This window comes from Malaya genurostris, chromosome 3, assembly GCF_030247185.1.
Source record: "Malaya genurostris strain Urasoe2022 chromosome 3, Malgen_1.1, whole genome shotgun sequence".
NCBI lineage: Eukaryota > Metazoa > Arthropoda > Insecta > Diptera > Culicidae > Malaya > Malaya genurostris.
Window position 1 is genome coordinate 148,683,085 of NC_080572.1, and position 17,532 is coordinate 148,700,616.

The following is a 17,532-nucleotide window of genomic DNA, read 5'->3' on the forward strand; positions in this document are numbered from 1 at the left end:
TTGGTGCAGGCCTAACAAGCCGCCCGGAAAACATATGTTACGAACGATCAAGAAAGAAATACGACTCGGAATAATCGGCAAAGACCTACGCAACGAACAAGGACTACGATTAGAAGCTTGGCACATGGAACTGCAAATCGCTTGGCTTCCCAAGATACGACTGAATGCTGCATGATGAGCTTCAAATCCGCGGCTTCGATGTCGTAGCACTGCAGGAACTTTGTTGGACGGGACAGAAGGTGTGGAAAAGTGGGCATCGAGCGGCTACCTTATACCAGAGCTGTGGCACAACCAACGTTCTAGGAACGGGATTCGTAGCGTTGGGCAAGATGCGCCAGCGCGTGATTGGGTGGCAGCCAATCAGTGATAGAATGTGCGTATTGAAGATCAAGGGTCGATTCTTCAATTACAGCATCATCAACGTGCACTGCCCACATGAGACGAGACCCGATGATGAGAAGGAAGCATTCTACGCGCAGCTGGAACTAACCTACGACAGCTGTCCACGGCGGGATGTAAAACTCGTCATCGGCGACATAAATGCTCAGGTAGGCCGGGAGGCTATGTACAGGCCCGTGATCGGGCTGGAAAGCTTGCACGCGGTAACAAACGACAACGGTCAACGATGCGTAAACTTTGCAGCCTTTCCCCGCAAAGATATCCACAAAGCCACCTGGAGATCACCTGATCAACATACGGAAAATCAAATCGACCACGTTCTCATCGACGGGCGGTTCTTCTCCGACTTCATCAATGTCCGCACTTACCGCAGTGCCAACATTGATTCTGACCACTACCTTGTCGCGGTTTGTATGCGCTCAAAACTATCGACGGTGCACAATACTCGTCGCACAGGAACGCCGGGACTCAATCTCAAGCAGCTACGTAGCATTCGCACTGCAGAGGAATATGCTCAACAACTGGAGTTAGTGCTACCAACGGAAGAGCAGCTTGGTGCGGCGACTCTTGAAGACGACAGGAGGAACATAAGGTCCGCCGTGAGTAGCACTGCTGCAACCGTTCTAGGTACGAGGTTATCGAATCGAGGAAATGGTTGGTTTGACGGCGAATGCCAGCAGTTGGTCGAAGAGAAGAATGCAGCAAGGGCGAGGATGCTGCAACACCGCACGAGGGCGAACGAAGAACGATACAGACAGGCACGGAACAGACAGAACACTGTTTTCTGGAGGAAAAAGCGCCACCAGGAAGACCAAGATCGCGAAGCGATGGAACAGCTGTACCGCGCAAATGACACACGGAAGTTCTATGAAATGATAACTAAAATTCTCACAAATTATAAAATAAATGATAATTGTAATTAAAATAATAATAAATCCTAATTTAAATCACAATACGCTATTTGATTCATTATTTCATTACGACATTTATGATTGCCGCTTGAAGTAGCAAACATCGCGTTCCTCATAGTACTGCTCATCACTTGTGGCATTTCTAGCAGCAAAGAACAACCAATGCCAAAGCGAGCGTTCAGATAACCTTCCTATAAAACTTAGCCAGCCCATTCGATATTCGGACGCCGTGACGACCAGAAGCAGGTAGTAGCCTCAAGGAAAACGAAGTGAGTTCTGGAAGAGAGAGCCCTCTTATTAAAGCAGCGCAATCTCAACCAGCTCATTAATATTTCGGACGCCGGATTCATCAGAACCAGGTAGCAGCAACTAGGAAAACGAAGCGAGTTCTGGAAGAGAGAACCCAAGCCTCCAAGTAAAATTGCAATGGTGGAAAATACAAAGACAGATAATGAGCAAGCAAAGGTAATGGAAGAAATGATTCAATAAATATGTAACTTAAATAAAAAATGTAACGTGAATTTATATAAATTTAATTGAAATAAATGATTTTGAGTTGTTAAGATAAAATGTAATTTAATTGATTTTATGGTGTATTTATTCCAGATTAGTAAATCACATTTACGGCAGAAATTTACAAAATTGAGTCTTGTATCATCAGTGCTAAAAGCGCATACGTAGTGGCATATGTTGCAGGAAGTTAAGAATTGAGCATATGTTGCAGGAAACAAGTTAACACAATCACATTGGAGTCATTTACTGCTGTTCTCTATGATGAAACTGTTAAGCGAAACTTATACGAACTAAGTTATGTATCGGACAAAGTACTTAAACCATATGCATCGAAAGCTAACATTGAAGTTGTGGCATCGTTTTCTACTGAACTATTCTAGAATTAAAGGCGTGTAACAATAGAGAAATTTTACGTAGTACGAGAATCAAGAGCCCTTCTCGGTTTTAATACTGCTACCAGGTACAATTTATTAGTAGTAGGTTTAGAAGTACCGACTGCAGGAATAAGAGACTCGAGCTGGCGATGTGAATTAGCTCTTGTACACAACATTCAGAAAACGTGTAGCACCGAGTTCCCGAAATTTAATGTACCTCCAGTTATGTTAAACTACGATAGATCCATGCCCGCATCAAGAAATGTTTACACACATATTCCTCCAGCATTCAAAGAACTAACGAAACAGAAATTAACAGAACTATGTGAATCTGCTATAGTCGAGAAGGTGACGATAGATATGGATAAAAGTTTTTGTTCATCTTTATTAGTCATTCCGAAAGGGAATACGGACATTCGCTTTGTTGTCGACCTGCGTGGACCTAATAAATGTATACTTAGAACCCCCTTTCAAATGCAAACATTTGAGTCCATATTGTTAGAATTGCATGAAACAAAATTTTTCTCTACAATTGATTTAACTAACGCATTTTGCCATATTGCACTGGATGAAAAGAGTAGACATCTAACAAATTTTTTCGACGGTGATGGGCTTTATATATGTTGCAGACTACCTTTCAGATTGACAAATGCGCCTGATATATTTCAGGAAATCAAGCAAACGGTAGTGCTTTCGGGATGTGAAGGTACTATGAACTACCTAGACGACATATTAATCCATGGACGGACTAAAGAAGAACACGACACAAACCAACAAAAGGTTTTGAAGAAGCTTCAAGAGCATAATGTAAAAATCAACCTAGAAAAGTGCACATTTGGACAAACAGAAACAGAATTTCTTGAATTCAAGCTTTCAGCCGAAGGATGGAAAGTCGAAGATGAGAAAATCAATGCAATAAGAAATTTGTGTAGACCCGAATCTCAAGCAGATGTGAAAAGCTTCCTGGGAATTGAGACATTTATAGAAAGATTCATTCCTATGCGAGCGGATGAAACACGTCATTTGCGTGATTTAGCGAGAGCAGACTCGTTTTATTCGAACGAAGGCTTGGAAACGGAGTTTAATTTGTAGAAAAATAATAATCTAATAAGAACACTAGGATATTTCATTCGTGAAGATGAAACAGAGCTATACGTGGATGCCTCACCACACGGACTAGGTGCTATACTTGTTCAATTCGACACCTTACACAAACCCCGAATAATTACGTGTGCGTTAAAAGCATTATCCCAGACTGAACGAAAATATCCACATACGCAGAAAGAAGCTCTTGCAATGGTTTGGGGTGTGGAACGTTTCTCAATCTATTTAATAAGTATATCCTTCCCAATCCGGATAGATGCCGAATCTATCGAATTTATTTTCGGTGGATTACACAGAATAGGAAAGAGAACAGTCTCGCGAGCTGAAGCATTGGCCCTACGACTTCAAGGTTTATCGAATCCCGGGTGAAATTAATGTAGCAGATTCTTTGTCTCGTTTAGTAGCCGAGTCTCAAGATATTCAGCCTTTCGATGATTCGTCGGAGAAGCATTTACTGTATTTTTAGATACCGGAAAAAAGGAATTCACGTGGGATGACATTGAGTTAGAATCGGAAAAGGATGTTAATCTAACATTAGTACGCGAGGCCATTAGGATCGAGCAATGGGATAAAAGTTTAAGAAAACACGAATCAGAAGCAAAACACTTGTTAAAATTCGGAAGTCGATTCCATTGAGTGCTGAATCTAGTGGTCCAGTGGAGCACCAGAATAAAGGTTTGAAGGATGCATTGATTGCCGCGAAACTTGACAAGATTAACTGGAAATTAGCATTGCAACAATACTTAGCATATGCATAACAAAGTTCGACCACTCTCACGGCTACGCATTACGCAATTTGAATTACTTGTAGGTTGGAAATTTAGGGGGACATTCCCATTCCTGTGAGAAACTTTTTCAAAGGATCAATTGGATCATGCAGATATACGCGAAAAGGACAATTCGTCAAAACATATCAGTAAAAAGTATGCCGATTCGATAAGAGAAGCGAGAGATTCATGTATTGGAATAGGCGATAAAGTGCTGCTAGCCCAGCACACAAAACAAAAAGGAGATCCAACATTTTCAGAACAGCGATATACGGTTGTTGCTAGAGAGGGAACCAAAGTCATTATTTGCAGCAATAGAGGTGTGCAATATTCCAGAAATATTCAGGACGTGAAGAGAATACGATTTCCACTTCAAAACAAGCAACACGTGTTAAAATCATCAAACACGGATGAATCAACGAATGTTGAACATCTGGGGTAAGGGAAGGATGAGGTAATTTTGACCTTAGACCTAAGCGTTTCACAAAGAAGCCTTCTCGATTTAATGATATGTTTCTTTATACTATATGTGACTGAAGAGTACAGGACTATAGTATTGTAGGAGAGATACGAAATGATAACTAAAATTTGCACAAATTATAAAATAAATTATAATTGTAATTAAAATATTATTAAATCCTAATTTTAATTACAATACGCTAATTGATTCATTATTTCATTACGACATTTATGATTGCCGCTTGAAGTAGCAAACATCGCGTTCCCCATATTACTGCTCATCACTTGTGGCATTTCTAGCAGCAAAGAGCAACCAATCCCAGAGCGAGCGTTCAGATAACCTTACTATAAAACTAGAAGGCAACCTTGACGATCATAAGCAGTTAGTAGGAACAAGGAAAACGAAGTGAGTTCTGGAAGAGAGAGCCCTCTTATTAAGGTAGCGCAATCTCAACCAGCTCATTCATATTTCGGACGCCGGACTCACCAGAACCAGGTAGCAGCAACTATTAAAACGAAGCGAGTTCTGGAAGAGAGAGCCCTCTTATTAAAGCAGCGCAATCTCAACCAGCTCATTCGTATTTCGAACATCGGACTCATCAGAAGCATGTAGCAGCCACAAGGAACACGAAGCGAGTTCTGGAAGAGAGAGCCGTCTTCTTAAAATAGACCAATCTCAACCAGCTCATTCGTATTTCGGTCACCGTGACGACAGGTAGCAGCAAAACCAGCACTAACTTCTGGTGACACCGTTACGATTAGCATCAACTACGGACACCCAGCAAGTTCGGTTCTAGAGAGCTCTCTGATTTTGCAATTGGCGTGTTTTCAGCCGAGGGCCAAACGACGCACAGACACACCATGACCGATCATGACAGCGTCCACCTTACAGCGTCCACCTTACCTGGCAACCTTGTCAACTGATACAGTTTGAAAGCGACTCGTAGTCATTGTATTTTGCGATTTTATAGTGTAAAATTCTAAATATCGTATCCGTTCTTATTCCATCGTGTCCGGCAGTGCATCTGGTATCGTTAGTAGTTCAAACACTCGTCTGGTTTTCTACCGCATCTACGCATTCTGCTGTTTTTTCGGCCATCTTGTTGTGTTCTTGGCGTACTACCGACCGTTAGCACCAATACCAGTCAATTGTGTCGGAGAGTGTCACCATGAAATCAACGATTTGGAACCAGTACGCTGCGGCTTATGCGAAACTCCGTTCCACATCAGTCAAAACTGTTGTGGTTTCAATCTTCGCTCATGCAAAGATATTTTTGCTCAAGGTAAAGCGGTGTTTATTTGCACGAAGTGCAGAGACATGCTAAATGGTAGAAGCATTTGTGCGTATTTGGCTGATCTTAATCCAAATACGACATCCACCAGTACATGCAAAAGCAATATCAATGTACAGATACAGCAACTGACCGATATTGTTGAAGTGCTTAGCAAATAAGTCGATAGCATCTCCAATGTCTCAACTCCTAAGCCGCCTGTACGAAATCCGATATGGCCAATAGGTGCAAAACGTCGTCGTGGTGAAAATGGTCAAGCTATTCGCCCAGGTGCCGATCGCGGAACTAATCAAATTGATTTTGGTGATCTCTCTGTTCCCTTCATTACACCTCCTGCAGCTCAGCCTAGATTCTGGCTCTATTTATCGGGATTTCATCCCCTTATCAGTAACGAGGATGTACAGAAAATAGTCACTCGGTGTTTAAATTTGGATGCTCCCTTTGATACCATTCGTTTAGTACCCAAAGGAACGGACTCATCAAGGTTAACTTACATCTCATTCAAAATTGGTCTGGATCCAGTACACAAACAACAAGCACTAAACGCTGCATGTTGGCCAACTGGTCTATTGTTTAGAGAATTTGTTGAGTTTTCAAAAAACATCGAAAGACAACCGATCAATTTCTCCAGCGATCATCCTGCAGATACACCAACACTGGCGGCAATTGTTTGAATGCAACACGAATTTCAGCGGACGGTGGGAGCTCCAGGACTCCCACCAGAGGCGAGTATTTACACGATTCATTTGGTTTATCTGCATTCAATGTTTGCCCTTTGCAGCAACTATCGGCCAACTCTATTTCGATTTTATACCAGAATGTTAGAGGATTAAGAACAAAAATCGATGACTTGTTCCTGAACTCTGCTGAATGCGATATCGACGTTATTGTTATGACCGAGACTGGGCTTGACGATTGTATTTCCTCACTTCAGTTATTTGGAACGGCCTATAATGTGTTTCGCTGCGACCGTTCTCAAATAAATAGTAATAAAACACGCTTCGGTGGTGTGCTGATCGCTGTGGCTCATCAATATTCTAGCAGAATGATACACACAACGTACGGACGAAACTTGGAACAAATATCTATCTCTACAAAAATTAAAGGTACAAATCTAGTCCTATGCGCAATTTACATACCACCAGATCGAAGCAAGGATGTGAACGTAGTCAATGAGCATATTGCCTCTTTGAACGACTTGCATGAGAAATGTTCGGATAAGGATGTAGTTCTCGTGTGTGGGGATTATAATCAGCAGCGAATGCTGTGAGTAAAAAACGATACTAGTATTATTTGCAGTAGTTCTCTGTTGCCATATGCTAGCCACACATTACTCGATGGGATGGAATTTCTAGGTCTTGGTCAGAAGAATCTTGTGTATAATTCACTTGGCCGTACACTTGATCTTGTGTTTTGTTCGAAAGATTGTGTAGTCGATCGTAGCCCTACCCCGCTGCTTCCCGTGGACACCCATCACCCACCGCTTGAAATTCATTTCAACACAATTGCCGATAACACCGATATGACAAGGAATGATGATAGCGGTGCCATGCGCCCATTGAATTACCGGTTGGTGGATTTTTCTGCTTTGTCCGTTTATTTAAGCAATGTAGTTTGGGATTTATTGTTTGCTACCAGAGAAGTTGATGTTATGGCAGAAATCTTCTGCTTTGAAATAAATAGCTGGCTTGATCAAAATGTACCTCGCCTCAGACCATCTGTCACCCCAGCTTGGAGCACTTGGGAACTACGACAATTAAAACGTAAGCGAAACTCATATCAGCGAAAAATGCATCGTCTACGAAATGCTGTTAACGTTCGTAATTTTCATCACTCGGCCAATGCCTACCGTGCTCTCAATGCAAGTTTATACAAATCATATGTACTCCGTACGCAGACTAAACTGAAACGCAACCCAAGAAGTTTTTGGCGTTTTGTTAACTCAAAAAGAAAAAGTTCATCTGTACCTTCGAATGTATTTCTTGGCGATGAGACGGCTGTGTCAGTTTCGGAATCGTGTGAGCTGTTTGCCAAGCATTTCGCTAGTGTTTTTTCGAGCAGTTTCACTTCAAGTAGCGATACGGAAGCTGCTGTTTCGGATGTTCCAGTTGACATGATAAACTTAAACACTTTCATCGTTACCCCGGAGTTGGTCCAATGCGCTGCAAAAAAACTGAAAAGTTCATTTTCTCCTGGGCCCGACGGCTTACCTGCTGTTATTTTACGTCGCTGTATTGACGCTTTAGCTGGACCACTAAGTGTTATTTTCACTCGATCATTTGAGCAAGCTAAATTCCCACGGATATGGAAACAATCCTACATTTGCCCAATATTCAAAGATGGCGATCGTCGTAATGTTGTAAACTATCGTGGCATAACTAATCTTTCCGCTTCATCGAAACTTTTCGAGATTATTGTGAGTAGTGCTATATTAGATCGAGCAAGGAATTATATATCATTCGATCAACATGGATTCATGCCAGGAAGATCAGTTGCAACAAATCTGCTAACACTTACTTCAAAGTGTATTGCCAGCATGGAAGCTAAAGCTCAGATGGATGTCATTTACACGGATCTAAAAGCTGCTTTCGACAAAATTGACCACACAATACTTCTAAGCAAATTATCTCGTCTCGGATTTTCCGCCCATCTTGTGTCCTGGTTGAGCTCATATCTCTCCGGGAGAGTTCTACGAGTAAAATTGAGCAACAGTTCATCATCACTTTTCTCTAACAACTCAGGAGTTCCTCAAGGCAGTAATTTAGGACCTTTGCTTTTCGTGTTATATTTCAACGATGTCTCATTTGCTTTGGGAACTGATTGCAAACTGACATATGCAGACGACCTGAAATTGTACCTCGTTATTCGCACTGTGGAGGATTGTTGGCGGTTGCAAAATGCACTTGAATCGTTCGTAGATTGGTGTAGTCGAAACAAACTTATAATCAACGTCGCAAAATGTCAGGTGATCACGTTTCACCGTACTCTGAGACCTGTTAAATTTGACTATCGCATCGATGGCTCAGTCTTGACTAGAGTTACCCAGGTTCGCGATTTGGGAATACTGCTAGATGAAAAATTATCATTTGATTTACAACGATCACAGATCATCTCAAAAGCATCACGTCAATTAGGCTTTATCAGTAAAATCGCCAAGGATTTTAGAGATCCTCACTGTTTGAAAGCTTTGTATTGTTCACTTGTCCGGCCTATTCTAGAGAATGTTTCAGTAGTTTGGATTCCTTATCAACTTTCGTGGAGCATACGCATTGAAAGAGTTCAAAAACGATTCGTTCGTCTGGCATTACGAAACTTACCTTGGCAAAATCCTGCTAATCTGCCCCCGTATCAGGATAGATGTCAACTATTAGGAATCGATACGCTTCATCGGCGCCGAAAAATTCAACAAGCATTATTAATTGCAAAACTGATCAATGGGGAAATTGATGCTCCTGAATTACGCTCTGTAGTAAATTTTCGGATACCGAATAGGACACTGCGGAATACATCACTGCTTCAGCAGAGATTTCACAGGACTCGTTTTGGCTTTAATGAACCGATTACTGCTTCCATTCGAACTTTCACCGCTGTTGAGGATCTTTTCGAGTTTGGTGAATCATCTAGTCATTTCGCGAAAAACTGAAACGATCCGATGTGATTTGAATTTTTAAGTTATTTTATTAGTGACATTTGTGATACTAGCTTTAAGTTACATTGTGTTTCATTACATTCGTTTATGTTCTTGAAAAGATAGTGGTTTTTGCGCCCGTTTGAGAATGACAAACGAGTTCAACTCAAATGGGCTTTTTCCCACTCTAATTGTCCATTTAGATCTTGTATCCGATGGACACAATAATAGTAAATAAATAAATAAATAAATTAAAAGTGACATTACTTTTTAGCAATGACACTATTAGTGATCGTGTAAGGGCCGCTTATCATTACTTGTTTCATTACTGAACACGTACACCTTACATGATAATTAAAAGTGACATTACTTTTTATTAATGACACTTTTAGTGATTGTGTAAAGGCCCCGTATGACAGCTAATCTATCAAACTGTGAATATCAAGCTATTTAAAAATTTTAATCGCATATATTTCACATTATCCAGCATCATTCTACATCATTCAAAATATAGTAATCCAATCCCAATTATTCTAATAGCATTTTGATCAGCTTATTCGAGATAGATTATAACAGAAATATTCCAACATCAAGGTACGACCCTTTTCTCGATCTGAATGCATTGTATTAGTTACGGAAAACAAAGAATTAGCCGTATAGTAGTACCGAAGTTACCTTTTGGCAATTGATTTGATCTGTTTCTATGGATAAATAATTGGCACTTACACATTCATCCATTAAAATATTATCTTCGTTTGTGACGAAAACCACTTTGCCAACATCGTCTGGAGGTTCTCCTGGATTTTCAAGCATCTCTCCTAAAAAATCTATAAAAAGAAAAAATTTCCAAATATAACTTCATGTAGAATAAAAACCTGCATTAGTTACTTCACTATTCTGTATATGAGCATAATCTGTTTCATTCGCACCACGCACTGTGCAGATACAAAGCAGGTGATTTTGACAAACTGAAAAGGACTCCAATACTTCAGCAGGATTTTTAGCGTCAATTATAGTGACAGTACTTGCTGCATGGGTACTGGTACATATCCAAACAAAAGAACTTAAATCTGTATTGTTGGTTAGTTTATTACCAATAAATGCAGCTGTCTTACCAAGCAACTCAACATTGTTTGTCTCAATAGGAGAACAATCGTTTATCTCTTCGTTTTTTTGTATGCAAATGTCATTGTCTTTGATTATACTATTTCCATCTTTTTTCAAACCACCCTGTAAGTTTACACCGCTGGCACACCAGACTTTCATGTGGGGACTGGCTTCTGCTAAAGGTCTGCAGTAAACAGGTACCGGGACAGGGACAATACAGTTAGTTTTGGAATAATTGCAGCTTTGCAGTGATTTTGTTGTAGGTAAGCTCCATCCATAAGCTTGAAACCGTCCATCTTCTTTTTGAACATGAGCCCTAACTTGTCGATACTGCTCTCGTTTTCTTTGCGTAATTTTTTCCGAAATAGGAATATCTCCATCTTTGTTTAACATTATTATGGGCGATTGTTCCATAGATTGAAAATGACTTGATCCTGAAATTGTTCTTGTTTCCGATATACAGGGAATGCTATTAGTGGTACTACATCGAAGCAACCTACCGGATGAATCAAGCGGTCTATCATTTGAACTGAATAAGTTACTAAAAAACTTCCAGATGCTTTGTTTAGATTTTTTATCTAAACTTTCTACACGAGAAGCTCGCATCATTTCCGTCCAGCGAACAGCATCTTGAAGTTCCATAAATCGTTCTTTGTACTGAAAAAAAAAAACATAAATTTAATTGAATGAATTGATCAATTCACATTTTATCAGAATTTAAAGTTTTGCCTTTCTCATATAGATAGGTTATGCAATCACTTGAAAACCCGACTAGCAAAAATTGGCACGAAGGGTGTGTCATATACCATTCGACTCAGTTCATCGAGCTGAGCAATATCAGTGTGTGTATGTATGTGCGTGTGTATGTGTCAAAAAAATCTCACTAGGTTTTCTCGGAAATGGCTGAACCAATTTTGACAAACTTAGATTCAAATGAAAGATACACACTATTGAATTTCATCCGGATCCGACTTCCGGTTCCGGAGTTATAGGGGAAAGTGTGTTCAATATTGTACACCATCACTTAAACCGGTCTCAAAACTACACAAATCGATAGCCATTTATAGTAGACAACTAAACAAACCGATTCCGGCTATCCTGGTTCCCGGTCTACATTCCAAAATTGATCTCACTCACTTTTCTGAGTTATAGGGTAAAGTGTGTTCAATATTGTACACCATCACTTAAACCGGTCTCAAAACTACACAAATCGATAGCCATTTATAGTAGACAACTAAACAAACCGATTCCGGCTATCCTGGTTCCCGGTCTACATTCCAAAATTGATCTCACTCACTTTTCTGAGTTATAGGGTAAAGTGTGTTCAATATTGTACACCATCACTTAAACCGGTCTCAAAACTACACAAATCGATAGCCGTTTTTAGTAGACAACTAAACAAACCGATTCCGGCTATCCTGGTTCCCGATCTACCTTTTCTGAGCGATCGGTTGACCGATTTCCACAAACTGAGATTTAAGTGAAAGATCTCACGGTTCCTTCAGACCAAATTGACTCAAATGGCACGTTCCCCTTGATATTTGGAGATTTGTGCCTTGCTATCAATTTGTTTTTAGCATCATTTTCCCGATATATAAGAGGGAAGAATTGAAGGGAAATTGTAAGGTTTGGACTAGGAGGATGGGGAAAATTGACGACACAAAAACACAGAAAAAAGCAGAAATGCTTGCACCCCTAAGGGATGATGAACAATCGGCTGGGGATCACATTTAGTGGAAGCAGAAGTAAATTCTGAACCTCTACGAGGTCCCGAACAGTCTGCTGTAAAACCTGTTTAGGTTTGTTACTATCTAGGCTGCTCAGAAATGGAAGTTGACATTGATGGACAACTTCCATGGATGGCCGAGCAGTCGAGATTCAAATGAAAGATCTCACGGTCACTTACAGAATTCCTGAATTTCATTCGGATCCGTCTTCCGGTTCCGGAGTTATAGGGTAAAGTATGTTAAATATTGTACACCGTCACTTAAACTGTCGAAATAAAAACCGTAAAAAAATTTCTAAACTGGACTCAAAACCGTTATTCCCAATCTTAGGGTCAATGAAAGGTCTTATGGTCCTACCAAAAATTAATGCATATTTTCGGATACAACAAAAATTTAAATCGTTGTTTTTTATACGATGCCACAATCGTATAATATCTTCAAAATTTGAATTAAAACTAGTAGAGTTTCTACGTTGGTTAGTTGGTGGCGAAGTCGGTTCTTCGATTATACTGGTTCCGGTGCTTGAAGTGCATATAATAATAAACCCACTTCGTTTTTTTTAAGATGACCTACGTGAGCAAAGTACTGTTTCATTCTGTATGTTATACTAGTTAATGCACAAACAATCCCTTGGTTTCTTTCAAAAATCGAGGAGAAGGATTTCGAATAGAATACCACAGTATCACATGTAAAAAAGGCATCATTACACCACTAAGTGGATTACAACAGGTTTTTTTTTGTAAATAGTCACAGTGGTAGCTGCCCCTTGCTTCAGTTCTACACTGGATCCTTGATAAGATTTGCTTTTATGAGCTTCTATTTTGAATCAACACACAAACGTCCCTAAGGTATGGTGCCCATTTGGTCACTGTTATTTTTTTATTAGTTATAGTTTTTGTAATGACAATGGTCATATATCTGTATTCGTGATAATGTATATTGTGTGCTTTTTTAGCACTTTTTGTAATGGTCCATATGGTTTGAACAGCCATTAGTGTTGTCAGCTATATAGAAGTAATGATAATAATGGTAATAATAATAATAATAGTAATAATAATAATAATAATAATAATCTTTTAAATAGGTTTACCATTTGCGTACTTATTTGTATTATTTCTATGATATTCATTTGCTTCTTTTCTTCGAACGGCATCATTCTTCTTTTTCAAGTTTTGGAACTTCTTTCAGTTCGATTCTCCAGTTTTCTCAGTATGCATTAATTCATAGGGAACAGATGTGTTGAGCAAGTAAATTTTTTACACATGGAATTAACACATACATATACATATACACACAAACATACTCACACCAGGCGCGTACCCAGAAAAAAAATTCGGGGAGTGTTTCAATAATATAGGCTAGGTAACTAATTCTAACAGTTAGGATCTCTGAGAATCCGGAAGGAGGAGTTAGAACGCGCAATGTAAATCGGGTTTAACCAATGGGACTCGTTGTATAGTGTCGGCCATTGTATATTTTGTGGGTAAGAGAGGAAGTAAAGCTTCTTGATGAGCGTGAGCGGGTATGATACGGAGAGGAGAGGGATGCTATCGTTGGGTTATTCTCGTGAGTGTCGGTTTGAATTAGTGTGTGTTCCTGAGTTACTGTCATTCTAGGTCGTGCTGACTGGTATCGATTGTGGTCGATGGTGGGACATGAGGGACGTGTAGAAGAGGGAAGTGACACAGGCTGTTTTGTTTTTGGGTTCTGTTTTCGATGACATAACAATTTGAAACTTGATGCTTGAAAGTGCAAGTGCTGTCATTATGTAGGTTTCTAGGTTTTCGTTGAAGGGTGCTTTTACGGGTTTTTGTTAAGTGCGTGTGGTCTGGGGTGTGTGGAAGATTTAGTCTTAAATATTGACATTACAAGTTCTGGGGTGTGTGAGGAGATTTAGTCTTAAAGGTTCACGTTACATCATCCCTCATTTGGAAGAATGATGTAACGAAGAGAATTCATTCTGTTGTGCTTTATGGGATGAGGTTACCATTTATGCGTTCGAACTCCCTAACAATTTTAATGTATATTACAGAGTTTTCTCATAGCTAAAATAACCAAATTTAACAGTTTTTTCTCAGAGAAGCTGAATAAAACTTCACTTACGCCCACGGCAATGATTTTTTGATTTTTCTCTCTTTTTTTTGTTTTACGTGGGGTTAAGCTCGGTAGCTGAATCTTAATTCTAAAAGTTTGATGTTACAATTTTGTATATGATGCCTTAATGAGTCTATTTTTGTAAACAATGGTTTTTTCTTTTGATTGTAAACTTTGTATTCCGCAATTTGGATCTTGTAGCTGTGTAATTTTAAATGGACCTAGATAAAATGGATCTAGCTTGCGTCTATTTTCGTTTTGTAAATACACTATGTCGTTCAAATGCATTTTTATTGGGTTGAACAGGTGATCTGTTGTGGATTTTCTAATTTGTTTTTGGTGTGTTAGATGTTTGTTTGCTATTTCGTGTGATTTGTGTAGTCGGTATTGTAATTCTTTATTGTACAGGTCGAAATTATATATCGGTTCAATTTTGTCTGGGTAGGTTTCTTGTGGTAGTCTGGCTTTTACACCGAACACTAGTTCGTAGGGTATATACCCGCGATCTGAGTATGGTGTTGTGTTATATGAAAATGCATAGTATTGTAACCAATCATCCCAGTCAGATTGATGTTCGTTGATAACAGATCGCAGAAACTCGTTGAGGCATCTGTGATTTCTTTCCAAAGAACCAATTGTCTGAGGATGATAAGCTGTCGAAAATGTTTGTTTAATTTTTAACAATTTGCAAATTTGTTCTAGAACCTCGTTTTTATATTCGGTTCCTCTATCAGTTTTTAACTCAAGAAACTTACCGTAAGTTAGGATAAAATTTTCTACTAACGCTTTAGCTACTACGTTAGCTTCTTTGGTAGATATGGGTATATATACAACTGTGGTTTCTGCCGATGAAACGTGGGGAATCACTTCGCGCATCAAGTTCACCAAAACCATGTCTTACCTTCTCAGCGACTTGTAATCGAAAGAGGATGATGTCAGTCGCTGCTTGCTCTCGTTCGTGATCAAGGCTTGCTGCGCCAAATATTGGTGGATGCACATGCTTACGCTGACGTAGCTGTCAAGTTTAAAACCCTTCAGAGTGTTGTCGTATCTCCATTCCACATCTTCCCTCTTCTCAAAAAAAAAGTTCAATATAATGTGAATTTTGTGCATTTTATTCAATAAGTCTAAAACATTTATTATGACTTGTGACGATCGTCACCGTCGCACTCACAGGCTCGTATATAATTATCTAAATAAGCAGGAGCCTTACGTTTCCTGTGCCATGGCCTTATTAATCAGTTTCATGTACCCCTCAACGAGACCGTTCTGCTGTGGAAAGAGTGGAGTACTGAAAACAGCATTTATTCCTCGCTGACTGCAGAACATTTTATAGTCTTCACTATTAAACGGAGGACCGTTGTCCGTTTTGATATTTTGAGGATATCCTACGCGTTCGAAAATGTTTTCTAATGCTTTCTTTTCGCACTCTCGAAACTCGTAGACCTGACTGGACGGGCTATGAGATAACGAGACCTGTAATCTACCACAACTAGGGTTGAAACCCCATTCAGTCTCACGTATGGGCCATTGAAGTCCAGAGCAATGGTCTGCCAAGCCGTCTTAGGTATGAGAGATCGTCTCATGGGAGTGGGCTTTTCTGGCCTACCGGTAGTAGCACATATCTCACATGCCTCAATCCACGCTTCGGCGTCCGCAGTAATCCCAGGCCACCAAACCCTTTCGCGCAGTATGCTCTTCATCTTAGCAGCCATTGGATGACCACTGTGTGCAACATTCAAGGCCTTTTTTTGAAGCGATTTGGGTATAACCGCACAGCCTCTTTTTATCACGACACCATTCAGGACAGCTAAGTGTTCGGCAACTGATTCGTACAAACGGAGTGTCTTCGGCCAAATTCCCGTTTTGATTGCTACCACTACTTGCTGAAGAGTTTCGTCCTTTGTAGTAGCCTCTCGTACGTCAGCTTCCGTCAGGAACTCGAAACAGGTTGATTCTACACTGGCAATTTCCCACGGGCTGGATGTCTCGTCGAACGGTTCATCAACTGCAGTGTACAGCCGGGATGATGGATCCGCAATGTTGTCGCGCCCACGGTTGTACTCAACAGTATAGCTATAGGGGCTCAATCGAAGAGCCCAACCATCCGCTCTAGTCAATGCTCGTTTGGAATTTTCGCGAGAACGGTTAAGTATAAACGCAACACCCTGAGCGTCAGTACGTAGTACAAAGTGGCACCCCAATAGGAAGTACGAGAAATGCTCGACTCCCCACACGGCACCTAGAGCCTCTCACTGGTTTTGGGCATATCGTTGTTCCGTCGATGTCAAAGCCTTCGATGCAAAACTGATGACACGCGTCGTTCCTTTGCTGTCCTCCTGCACTAGTACAGCACCCAGCGCGTTCGGTGATGCATCGGTATACAAAATTGTCTTATCATGGTCCGAAAAATATCCCAGAGAAGTTACACAGTGAGCGATTTTTGTTTTAACAGTATCAAAATTTTTCTGTTGTTCACAATCCCATTTTCCAGGTTTTTGAAGTAGCCACTTTCCAAAGCGAAGCTGTTATGTCCGCAAAGTTACGAATGTATGGACTGAGAAATGACGCTAATCCCAGGAAACTGCGAAGTTCTGATGATGTAGTTGGGCTCCTAAATCTTTCGATGCTTTCCACCTTTTCTTTATCGACATTGAAACCATATTCATCCAACTCGTGTCCAAGAAATTTTAAATGCGTCTTATCAAACTCACATTTACTGAGGTTCAACGTTAAGTTGTTTTTCCTTAAGATTTGAAGTACTATTGCTACTGTTCTTCTTAATTCTTCCAATGTCTTCGCATAGACTAAAATGTCGTCTATGTACACAACTACATTTGGAACGTCTTTTAGGATTTGCGACATTTCTCGTTGAAACACCTCTGGCGCACAGTTTACGCCGAACATGAAGCGCTTAAATCGATACATACCGGTTTCGGAAAGAAATGTGGACATATCTCTTGATTCCGGGCTAAGCTCCAGATGGTAGAATGCGTTATTCAGATCAAGTTTGGAAAAATATTTTGCCCCGTGGAGTTTGATTTTTATATCATCAATAAGTGGCATGCGAAAATATTCTCGCTTGATTGCCCTATTTGCGGCTCGCATGTTTACCACTAGGCGAAAATCATTTTTTCCTTTGGGAACAGCGGTCATG

The 17,532-nt window shown here is 40.1% G+C and overlaps 1 protein-coding gene across 1 annotated transcript in view; it reads right to left on the reverse strand.

The window, feature by feature from the left end:
* The window catches only part of LOC131434038 (JNK-interacting protein 3), a 520,973-nt gene that overhangs the window by 111,135 nt on the left and 392,306 nt on the right, over nucleotides 1-17,532 (reverse strand). Inside the window, exons 6-8 of the mRNA XM_058600669.1 lie at nucleotides 11,055-11,211; nucleotides 10,323-10,988; nucleotides 10,123-10,274 (exon numbers count right to left, since the gene is read on the reverse strand). Coding sequence (XP_058456652.1) covers nucleotides 10,123-10,274; nucleotides 10,323-10,988; nucleotides 11,055-11,211 — 975 coding nt within the window. The remainder of the gene's footprint in view (nucleotides 1-10,122; nucleotides 10,275-10,322; nucleotides 10,989-11,054; nucleotides 11,212-17,532) is intronic.